Source organism: Vanellus vanellus (assembly GCF_965231255.1).
Source record: "Vanellus vanellus genome assembly, chromosome: 16".
Lineage (NCBI taxonomy): Eukaryota > Metazoa > Chordata > Aves > Charadriiformes > Charadriidae > Vanellus > Vanellus vanellus.
The window spans coordinates 344,480-356,510 of NC_138921.1; the positions used below are offsets into that span (position 1 = coordinate 344,480).

General features: G+C 43.3%; 1 protein-coding gene across 1 annotated transcript in view; it reads left to right on the top strand.

Annotated features, from left to right (window-relative positions):
* Window positions 1–12,031, top strand: part of MORC2 (MORC family CW-type zinc finger 2) — a gene marked incomplete at its 5' end in the record, with an annotated part of 56,382 nt that overhangs the window by 7,730 nt on the left and 36,621 nt on the right. Inside the window, 3 exons of the mRNA XM_082491733.1 lie at window positions 1,112–1,180; window positions 9,015–9,105; window positions 10,668–10,776. Coding sequence (XP_082347859.1) covers window positions 1,112–1,180; window positions 9,015–9,105; window positions 10,668–10,776 — 269 coding nt within the window. The remainder of the gene's footprint in view (window positions 1–1,111; window positions 1,181–9,014; window positions 9,106–10,667; window positions 10,777–12,031) is intronic.

Sequence of the window (12,031 nt, forward strand, 5' to 3'; positions counted from 1 at the left end):
GAAGCAATGGGACAAGAGGAAACGGCTTCAAGTTGCACCAGGGGAGGTTTAGATTAGATATTAGGAAAAATTTCTTCACCAAAAGGGTGTCCTGGTTTCAGCTGGGATAGAGTTAATTTCCTTTCTAGTGGCCGCTATGTTTCAAGTTTGGTATGAAAGGAATATCGATAGTGCATATTGTTATAGTTGTTGGTAGGTAATATTTATAATATTCAAGGATTTTTTTCAGCATCCCATAAAAGCTGAGAAGGAGCACAGACAGAACAATGGAATGGCCAATGGAATATACCATGCCATAGATGTCATACTTAGTATACAAATGGGGATTGGCTGGGGGGTGGGAATCGCAATCGCTGCTTGGGACGGTGCCAAATTCATCAATTTACTAGGTGGTAGGAGCGATTTGTGTCATTATTGTTGTTATTATTGCTATTCAACTGTCTATCTCAACCCACAAGGTTTCTTCCCTTTCCTTTCCCCTCCTTTTCGCCCTCTTCTCCCTGCCCTTCTGAGGGGAAGGGAGAGAACTGCAGGAGTGGCTGCGTGATCCTCGCTGCCAGCTGGGGTTAAACCATGACAAAGGGTTGTCAAGCACTGCAACAGGCTACCCAGGGAAGTGGTGGAATCGCCATCCCTGGAGGTATTTAAAAGACGTAGTGCTGAGGGACATGGTTTTAGTGGTGGTTTTGGTAGTTTTAGCTTGATGGTTGGACTTGATGATCTAAGGATCTTTTCTAACCTAAACGATTCTATGAATCTACTGTTTGTCCTGTGCCCCAGTGCCTGTTATCTTTCAAAAAGCAGTACCTTTACAAGTAACGCAGGCAAGCACTTAGATCAGCCTTCAGCTGACGTCAGGTAAAGTGAGTATCTGTTTATACTGGATGCTTAAAAACCTGCTTTTACAATATACTCTTGTAGCATATATTGACATGCAGGAGAAGTTTTTAGTTATTCTCTAACTAAAATCTGGTGCTCTTTCTTACAGCTTCGCTATATTTGGCTTCTGAAAGCCTTGTTTGTTGTGTTACTTCTGTTGTGTACACTGATTCCATTTTATGGAACTTTTAACTTTTGCTTGCAGGACTAGTGAATAACTCTTCTTTTGTAGAGCGACGGGAAGACCTACGAGGTGGATTCATGCTGTGTTTTTTGGATGATGGAACGGGAATGGATTCAAGTAAGTGACTAGGAAGTCACACTTGTGTTTTCAAGCTGAGGTTTAATGTTATGGCTTAAGCTGAATTAACAGCTTGGTTCTGTTGAAAGGGGCATGTTCCATGCCATATTCCTGGCTCTGCACTGGCTTTTTCACAGCCTGCCATATATCCAACTATTCACCTCTTCAGTTGCAGAAAACTAATCTGGCCAAAAGAAAATTGTTTTGCCGCATTATAGAGTTGAGTCAGCCTGGCTTGTGGTTTTGCAGCACACCAAAGTTGGCCTTGGGGCTGGAGGGAGAATAGTATAGCCAGAAGAGGGAATGAGCTCAAGCTCTTGACAGGCATAAGCCTTTTCCCAGTGAGAGGCTGTCAAGCAGTTAGTGGATCTCAGCTCTAATAAGTAAGAGTGCCGTGGCAGAAATCAAAAGCTTTTAGCTTTAAAAGCATTTTGCCATTGTTTCATTATTGGCATTGTGATTGAGATCAATACTTGACAATATAAAATCTTAGGAGTATGAGAAGAATGTAGCAAGTGTACTTCTGCCTCGTTGTAAAAATTTATGTAAATCCGTGTTGTATGTAGGAGGAGAAAAGCCTTCTTGCTTTGCTTTAGCATCAGTGAACAGCACTGTCAACCCACACCACCTTCTTTGTGTCTTGAAGATGAGTCAATCCTCCTGTGAGGAGCTCTCCACTGGGCCAAAAAGTTGGGCTAAATTGGAAGGTTTTGGAGAAGGCAAGGGAGATGCGTAAATAAGCATCAGCTAACACTTTTGTTCTTATCCCTCAGTACTATAAGATCCTCTTGTGATATGAAACATTTAGTTCTGTTTATGAATGCTTATAAAAATACATTAACATCTTTGATATGCAGATTTGTGACCTGCATGAAGGAATTTAGTTTGAACTCTAGATACCATGTGTGTATTCTCTGGAATACGATTAAGGACGCTAACAGGTCTTCTGAAAGTACTTTTCTGTCACCAATGGAATTGAAGGAAGCAATTAAGCCCCATCCATAAAACAAGTTCAGAGACTTAACTGTGGCCTTCTCACAAGACTTTGGATCAGGGAGAAGATTTTCTGCATGTCTCGAAAACTACATGTTTGTCTTTGGATCGAGAGCAGAATGTGACAAATGTCTGTTCTAATGCCGCAGAGTCCAAATAGCAGCTTTTATGCTGTTGTTGCTCCCATATTGCTGATTTTATGACAAAGTGGGCTTTAAGTATTGGCTAAGTATTAAGTTGCTTCTTTTGACTGATCTTTCTGTTAAATCTTGAAGGACTTTATCCTGACTTTGGTCGGAGGTACTTTGTAAAGGAGGTTGGCAGATATTGTAGGTTGTAGTGGTGTTTCACAGCGCTATATATCATATCAGTGAATACCATATAATTTATGTCCTTTGGCTGTCTTGATGCTTGCATCAAAGTATGGTTCATCCTGTGTCTGATATTATTTTTTTTTATATTAAATAGTCTGTGAAGTTATCTTTGCCCCTTTCCAGGACACTACTTTTCAGAATGTAAAATCACTATGCAACTTTGAGCGCTTTTAAAAAAGCCCTTCTTAGTTTTCTAGTTTTCAGTAGTCTGAGGCATACTGTTTTGATGGAGAGTCTGGCTCTAGTGGTCACGTCTTCATGGCTGGATGATCATAGTAGGCTTGATAGGCCTTTGAAAGTCACTTAACCAAGGGCAGCCAGGTAGAAACTCCACTTGCTGTACTGTTTGCCTGTCAACATGGACAAAAGTGGCTGGGGGGAGTCTGTTACTCTGACTCCCTACATGGGCCTCTCTGCTTCTGTCCCTGGCTATAGGGGTCTGAGTTTTAATTCCTCGTAATGCAGGATCTGCCAGTTTTAAAGACATCCTGAAGATCTCTTATCTGAAAGCTGATTTTAGGAGATGTCAGCAGATAACCTTTTATTGGAATTTTCTCCCTTGCTATTTTGAAAATAGCAGCAACATCCATACAGACCTTCCTTCCACAGAAATCACAGAGCTTGGGAGTGTTTTATTTTTCCACATGATAATTTTAATTAAAGATTATTTTTATTGTACATAAACCCGACATGTTAAAAAGAATAACTACATGACTTGCCATAGTGCTATTGGAGCCCACACTAGTGTGTGAGGACACCAGCAATGTGCCCTGGTGGCCAAGAAGGCCAATGGCATCCTGGGGTGCATCAAGAAGAGCATGGCCAGCAGGTCGAGGGAGGTCATCCTCCCCCTCTATTTTGCCCTGGTGAGGCCACATCTGGATTATTGTGTCCATTTCTGGGCTCCCCGATTCCAGCAAAGGGCTACGGGCAAAGCAAAGGGATGATGAGGGGATTGGAGCATCTTTCTTACAAAGAAAGGCTGAGGGACGTGAGGCTTTTCAGTCTGGAGAAGACTGAGGGGGGATCTTATCAATGCTTATAAATACTTAAAGGGAGGGTGCCAGCGGGATGGGAACAGTCTTTTTCCAGAGGTGCCCATTGATAGGACAAGAGGGAATGGGCACAAACTTGGCCATAGGAAGTTCCATTTCAACAAGAGGAGGGACTTCTCTCCTGTGGGGGCGGCAGAGCACTGGCACAGCTGCCCAGAGAGGGGGGGAGTCTCCCCGTCTGGAGCCATTCCAAACCCGCCTGGAGGTGTCCTGTGCCAGTGCTGTGGGTGCCCCTGCTCTGGCGGGGGGTGGGACTGGGGGAGCTCCAGAGGGCCCTTCCAGCCCTCACCAGTCTGGGATTCTGTTAGAAGACTGGACGAGGCATCATTTGGGAGGATGAGTAAATGAACCCAGGTGTCTCTGGGTGCTTTCACACAGAGGGAGGAGCCAAACGGCTGAAGTGACCCATTCTATTAACTGTTCTCTGTGTTACTCTGTCCTGTTGCTGTTCAGGTTCATTGGTTTTGTTCTGTGTTGGACAGTTCTAGATTTGTCTGGCGAGCTGCGAAAATGGAGAAGGGTGTAGTGAGGCAATAGGCCAAATTTGAGTGCTCTGTCTGATAGCTCCTGATTGTCAAACCTAACAGCAGCTCCTCAACTAAAATTAGTGAAAGGTGTAAGTAATTAGCATTTCTAAAAGTGAGGTGTGTTTGTCAAGTGACTCCTAGTACAATTGGATTCAGAACTTGCTGCACTGGCTCCCTTAATGATTGCCCTGGATTGCGTGGTTTGAAGATCAAAATATGTTTGTACTCAAGCTGCAAGCATCTTATGCTGTAGGGTCATTTTATCTGAGGATTTGGTGGTGCCACGGTATGGATCTTTTCTAAAAAAGTATCACATCCCACAGGGAGATATTAGCATAGTAGTACTGGTCCAAAAGTTTGGCTTTTTCATAAGGGACTAAATAGGAGTTAATTAGAAAAACAAGCAAGAGATGTCATGCCGTATATCTTAGGTCGGGATTTCCCATATTGTCAGTGGCATTACTACTGAGGATACTTAGACTTGAGAATTTTATCTACTGCTTGGGCTCTGAAGGTGCTGCGTGAATTTAATGAATCAAAATGTAGTTGAACTATTCAATGAATCAACTTGTAGGTTGAGAAAGTATAACTACTAATGTGGTAGTATTCTTGAAGGACTGAAGAAAGTAAGTTTTTAACTTGCATTTTAGATTCATAGCACCATAGAACAGCCCAGGCTGGAAGGGCCCTCGGAGATCATCTGATCAACCTTTCATGGGAAAAGATGAGATGATTTAGCACCCTGTCCTGTTGCGTCTTGAGAACCTCCAGCGATGGGGACTCCACCACATCCCTGTGGAGGTTGTTCCGGTGATTGATTGTTCTCACTCTAAAAATGTCTTTCCTATATTGAGATGAAACCTCTCCCAGTGCAACTTGTGCCCGTTGTCCCTTGTCTTCTCCTTGTGAAGGGAGACACTTCATCCTCTTTGTAGCCTCCCTTTAAGTACTGGAATACTGTGATGAGATTCCCCCGAGCCCTCTCTTCTCCAGGAAGAAAAGACCCAACTCCAGTCTTTTCTCGTAGGGCAGGTTCTCCAGCCCTTTAATCATCTTCTTGTGTCCAGCCTGTGTGCCTTTCTTGAATTGAGGAGACTAGAACTGAACACAGTACTCCAGTTGTGGCCTGACAAGCGCTGAGCAGAGTGGGATGATCCCTTCTCTCTCTCTGTAGTAAGGTCCCTCTGAATGCAGCCCAGGATCCTATTTGCCTTCGTTGCTGCTGCAGCAGCACACAGCTGACTCCCGTTCAGTTTGTTGCCTACCAGGACCCCCAGGTCCCTTTCAACAGGGCTGCTCCCCAGCCACACCGATGCCAGCCTGTACTGGGCTTTTTGGTTATTTCATCCCAGGTGCAGGAACTTGCCTTTCCCTGAACTTCATACAGTTCTCGCTTGCCCAGTCTTCCAGTCTGTCCCGGTCTCTCTCCCTAAGATGGCTCTCCTTTCTGATACGTCCAGCTCACCACCATCAGCAAACCTGGTGGGGGTGTTTTCAATCGCATCATTCAGATCCCTTATGAAGATGTTGGACAGCGTGGGGCACAGCATCAATCCCTGGGGGACCCCACTTGTGACAGGCTGCCAGCCAGAGCAAAAACTGGTGATCATCACCCTCTGAGCACAGCCTGTGCGCCAGTTCCCTACCCATCTTGCATACCACCCATCCAGTCTGTGTCTTGCCAGGTTGTCCAGGAGAAGGCTGTGGGAAACAGCGTCCAACACTTTGCTGAAGCCTAGCGAAATGACACCCACTGCTCTTCCCATGTGGACAAAGTACTGCCTTGTTGTAGGAGGAGACCAGGTCAGTCCACTGTGACTTGCCGTTGGTAAATCGGTGCTGGCTTATCCCAGTTGCCTGCTTCATTTGGCTTGTGATAGTTTTTAAGAGGATTTTGTTCCATTGCTTTCCCAGGGATTGAAGTAAATATATCAGTTCTTGCTCCTTTAAACTATGCTTTTGAAATTTGGAAGCTCAAAAGAGCTTTTGTTTTACTGGGTGCAGTTAATTCAGTACTAATATCTTGGTTACTTTATTAGAGCTTGTATTTTTAGAATACTGTTTATCCAAAGCTCCCAATGGTGGGGAATGATTTTCAAATGTAACATGGATTCTAGCACTTATTTTAAAGCGGTAGTGTGTATGCGTTTTTGTATGTAGGCAGTGACGCTCGAGGGATGCTCTCAGGGGAGTGGGCTCCATATTTCTCAGGAGAAAATGTCACTTTAAGCTTGTAGCACACTCATGTTTCCTCTCAAGTTAACAAATTTTTGAAGTAAATTGCAGATATGTATATCAACTGATTTGTCAATCGCGAACTGCGTTCAGCTGTTTCCCTCAGGTGGCTGCATGTCTTGTGTTACGGTGATGAAAGACCTCGGAGCGTCTCCCCTGTTCCCCTGTCCCAGGGAAAGTTTGACTGGAGGTAATCTTGGTTTAGGCTGATTTCCCACAGGTAGTGAATTAGATACTTTGGCCCCAGGATATTTTTTGAGGATGCTGTCAAGTCCACTGCAAGTACTGTACCTCATGCAAATATAGCAGACAAATTTCTGGAGAAGGCAAGGAGGGTAACTTTCCGTGCTCAGACAATTCTTCAGTGTATTCTCAACTGGAAAACTTGGAAATACGAGAGGATTCTCCTCAAAGGGTGAAGCCAGGTCTGACTTCACCCAGCAGCAGTGGCTGCCCGGAGCGGGGAGGTAGGGCTTGTGACCCCGAGCAGGCAGCTGCCTGCAGGGATGTCGGCAGTGCGTTGCGTGCCAACCAGTGCGTGTACTGTAACAGCCTGCCCGTCCTTCAGGAGGATGCTCTCTTGCTGTCCTGGAGGACAAACAGCTCTGTCCCCCACTTCTTCATCTCAGGTGTCTGATGTTCCTTATTAGAAAACTTTTAATCTGTGCCCTTGATTCCTTTTCTTGGGCTCTGAAGATCAATCTGCCATCTTGAGCAAATTCCTTCAGATTGTTTTTTCTCTCGTCTGTTTGGCATAGATCACATCACCCTCCTTTTTGTTGCTAGGGAGTTTGGGGTTTTTTTTAAGTCCAGTAACTCTGAGACACGACAAAACAAAAACAGTGTGACTAAAATAGCCTTGAGTGAAACTCCATCCGGAGCTTTAACTCAAAAAAGCTGGAAAAAAATTCATTTGTACCTTGATTCTTGGGAGGAGGTAAATATTAAATCTCTCCCAAAGACAGCAAGCCTGGAGCAGAGAGAGATGCTCGCTCGGTCCAGAGTAGTCCCCTCTGCTCGGCATAATCTTCGCCCCTCTGCCCAGAAAGAAGAATCTTTATAGGGTGGTTTTGGACATGCAGCATTGAGTGCTAAACCATATGGTCACCTTTTCTGAGAGAGGAAATGCTTCGGAAAATTACTTTTTACCCTTTTTAGGCTTCTCAAAGTTTTCTTAAAAGTAGTTGTTGGTACAACTTTTTGTGTAGCGAAAGGGTTCCAGTAGCCTTCTCTTCTTTCTGACCAGGCTTTAAAACTAACAGAGTAATAATAGTATCATCATTGTCAATATCCTTACCCAGATCTCAAACACGAGATAATCTAATGTTTTCTTTGGCTGGAAAATACTGTAGCAGGCTGAAGGAAAGGAAGAGGTACTCTCATCCAGTCAAAAGTTGGTTTTGAAATAGTTGTGGACCTCTGTTATGAACCTACTGAATTGAGGCAGCGAGGTGCTTGCCCAGTTGTTCTCCTGTCTTTTCGCCTTGTAATTTGTGGCTTTAAATCTGAATGTAATTTTAATGGAAAATGGCATTCTGACACCCAGCTCAGGGATTTCGTGTTAGACAGATGGTGTTAGTACTGAAAATCTTACTGTAAAAACCCACTGTCATCAGTACTAGCGGACCTGGGCAAGTCTCCTGGATGCTTAAATCCAGCTTGTCCACAGGCTCAGCTTCCGCCTAGCTGGCTGGTGGGGTGAGTGATGTCCCGTGCTTCCTCACAGCTTGTGTACGCATTTGAGAGCTGTAATTGTTGTTAGCCTTCCTGTTAAGGCACTCGGTGTTCCTCGTCTCTGGAATTGCATTTCATTTCTCCCAGTAAACTCTATGGTGAAATGATTGCTATCTCTTGGCGGAAGGGAGAGGAATTGTTCTGTCCTGTAGATGATATTAAAAGGCTTTATCCCTTGAACAATAGAAAAGCTTGAACTAAAAATGACAGACCCTCTCAGCTGTAAAGCCATCATGTCTTTTCATTTTGTCCTGTGCTAATAAAATACTCCGTTAATTGCTGCAGTACTTGCTAGTACTGCCTTTTCACCCACAGCTGTCCTGCTGTCAGTAGTCCAGCAATCTGCTGCAAAAATTAGCTCTTGCCTTACTAGCGCGTTAATTGATGATAGTGTTCAGTTCAACACCATGAAGAAAAAGTAATGTTTATCCCAAATTCAAGACTGTTTTTATGGTACTGATTTATGCTCTAGTGCCAGTGGTTTGGAGTCTGTGGTGTCAGCAGTATACACTATAGCAGAGCCATGGTGTCCCAGGGTATGTTTCGGTTTATGAGCGTGTTGATAATTGTGGTGGACACAACAGATCATCTTGGGGACATTTTTTTTTTGTAAAAAGAAACATCTTTGTGAAGTTCAGACTGAGCACTGGGCTAGTCTGAAACTTAAAACTCTTTTTGTCAGCATGATGGCATCTGTACAAAGCTTTTGATAATGTAAATACCATCGAGTGTATGTGCATCTTACAGAGCTGGATGGTAGAGCTTCCGGATGAGACTTTGGCTTGGGCTTCTGGCCTCTTCCATGCTACAGTCTTTCTGTGCTACTTCCATAAACTTATTCACCACTGTAAAAGATACGTGTGTGTGTGTGTATATTAAAATAAACTTTTTTTTTGTTCCCTGTCTCTTGTTCCAGATGAAGCTGCCAGTGTTATTCAATTTGGTAAATCAGCCAAGCGATCACCTGAGTCAACTCAAATTGGGCAGTATGGGAATGGCTTGAAATCGTAGGTATAACAAAAGCCAGCCTCCTGAGATTATGGGGGTTAGAGTTGAGATAGTAAATGTATTTTTTGCTTGGAGGTGTATATCTTTTTTTTCTGCGGGAGGTGGGAACGCAAATGAAACTTAAATAAAGATACCATGGCTTGGTAGACAGGAGCTCTGTGAACATCTGGTGTAAATCTTCAGTGGCAGAGAAGTCTGTCCAAAGCTGATGACAGTATTTTGCCATTATGTTTGCACGATGCAGAGCTGGGGAAAAGACGTTAAAGAGCAGGAAGCGAAACCTTCATATGCCTCTGGCAGGCAGATAGTAAAATTGGAGCAAAATAGTGCTGCAGCCTCTAGCTAGGAGAGTTGTCTGGTGCAAGTCAGATGGACTTAAACATTTTCTTTTTGTCTTAAATCAAACAAATGCATGGAGAAGAAGGGGAATGATGGCAGGAATGAGAGGAGGAGTGGGATTAAGTGTCAGAGGAACAGAGGCAGGAAGTAAATCTTTCTGGTTGGAGGGGATTTGCTAGGAAAGGGAAAGGTGTTTGCTGTGGTGAATGGATATCTTTGGGAAAGTTAAAGAGCTTTTATGGCTTACTCTGATCAGCTCTTCTGCTTTATGCTGTTCCACGTGGCTTGATTATTTATATGCATCCTACTGGGGAAGTCTGTGGGACTTTATAATCTGGACGGAAAGACAAAAAGGGGACATAAGGGATCTTGATCCAGCTGCAGCACAGGACAGATCCCAGATCCCGCCTGTGCACTTGCAGGACAGATCTCTGTCCTGTTCTTAACCTTGAGCAAAAGGCATACTATATTACAGCTGAGAAATGTGGACTGAAACCTAAACATGCGAAAGGTGAGCTTTGGTATCGCATTAAGCCAATCTAAAGAGAACTGAACTGACAGAACACTAATCTTTCTTTTGATGCAGTGTTAATTTTTCTCTGTTAAGGTTTTTTGAATGAATTGGGTAATAGGGTAAAAGAGAAGATGGAGAAGGCACTATTTGGGATAGGAGAGGGTGGAGGAAGACGAGACTGTCCTTTTTCGTGAGAGCTGGCTGCTAAGTTGCATTAGCTGAAGTGTTAGTGAGTTTTTCAAGTTAGACATTAGGAAATAAATTATCCGTCTCCCAGAAACTTGTCTGCTCTGATTCTGCATACAGCGGAAAGAAGTGTGTGTTCACTTTCTCACTTATATTTCTGCTCATATATTTGAGCACAATGTTGTTGTCACATCTCACCTTAGTCATCTTTTTTACCTTTAAAAATAGATTTTTTTTTTTAATACTTCTTACGTAGGATGAGCCTAGAAAGCTGCCCTGTACTTCTGCACATCTTAATTGTGGGTAGTGTTAAATGTTTTGAAACGTCATGAAAATTTCCTGATTGAGATGCTTGTTGAAAGGAATGGGATGTTTAGAGAGTTGCTGCTTAAGCTCTTCTGCCTTACCTGGTTTTGGCATCTCATAGTTGAACATAATGGGGACAAAACCGCAGCAATGTGGTCTGTTTTCTAGAAAGTGTTGTGCATCAGGTGTAACATGCAGCCTGAAATCTGTTTCCAGGGGTTCCATGCGGATTGGGAAGGATTTTGTCTTGTTCACAAAGAAAGACAACACCATGACTTGCCTCCTGTTGTCACGGACGTTCCATGAGGAAGAAGGCATTGATGAGGTTCGCATGTACTCTGTTGTAATGAACTAATATGGTGAACACTGTCTCACCTGAACTTCCCCAACTCTCACAGGAGAAGAGTCTGTGTCAGTGTTGGTTGCCACTCTGGTGTATGATTTTCTCTCGGTGATTCACTTGTAGGGGTTCTCCTAAGTCATCAAAGATATTTTTTTTTTTTTTCCTTTTGATTTTAATTCTGTTTGAGAGGTCTCTCTACCACAACTTTGAAGGACTTGTTTCAATCACTTAAAATTGCTCATGCTGAGTTCAGGACATGCCCAGGCTTCTTGCGTTTTCCTTTTCCCACAAAATTTGAGTTTGAGATGTATTTAAATTTATTGCACTGATTTGATTTTCCTGTAGAAAATTAAAGGTGTGATTGAAGTTGCTACCCACAAGTCATAAACTCCAGACATGTCATCTTTCTGGTCTTCTTTTTTTAAATAAAAAATCAGTGAGGTTCTACCTATTAAAAACTCGTTTATCTTAATAGATAATTCAGGCATTGTTGTTCTGTATCCAGACTCTTAAGATGGAAGTATTTTTGTGCTCAAGCACAAGTATTTTCTAGGCAACGCCAATAATGAAAAGCTGTAAATTTGACTGGGATAGTATCTAAGAAAGCATTTTCCATTGTGATAGTGGAGGGAGTTCTACAAAGAAGCTGTTGAGGAAGCAGTGCTTGCTAGTGGCTAGCTGATGGCTGAAGCAAGTGTGGAATAGCGATGTAGTTCCCACAGCAGCTCTGGAGCCAGGAATTCTGGCTTGATCTCAATTCTAAAGTGAGGATGGGATTCGCTGTCCTTGATAGGCAGCTGCAGTCTGTAATCCTATCTGCGTTTTTGTTCTAAATGACAGAAAACACCAATAACCTTGCTAGAATCCTATAAAAATAATGAGCGAGATCAGGATAAATATAAGTGAAGGATATTTGAGTTCAAGAGAAGTTAAGCACAGAGGCTGACACTTTTAAAGAAGCAAAGTTTGGGTGTTTTTTTTTTTTAATGTTACGAAAGTTGTTACAAGAAGAGGGGAAAAGACATTGAGTGTGTGAATAGCCAGTACCATACAGGTTACTTGGGAATGGTTCAGCCTAAGACTAGATGCTGTAGGAAGGCAACTCAGAGGCTGGCAAAGAGGGGTCCTCAAGCATTTGTGAGAAGCTAGCAAGGACTCCTGCCGTGACTTAAGGGGCTGTCAGCAGGGCTAGGTTGCCTGGCTGTGATCCAGAGAAGGGGCTGACTGAAGTGGGTGA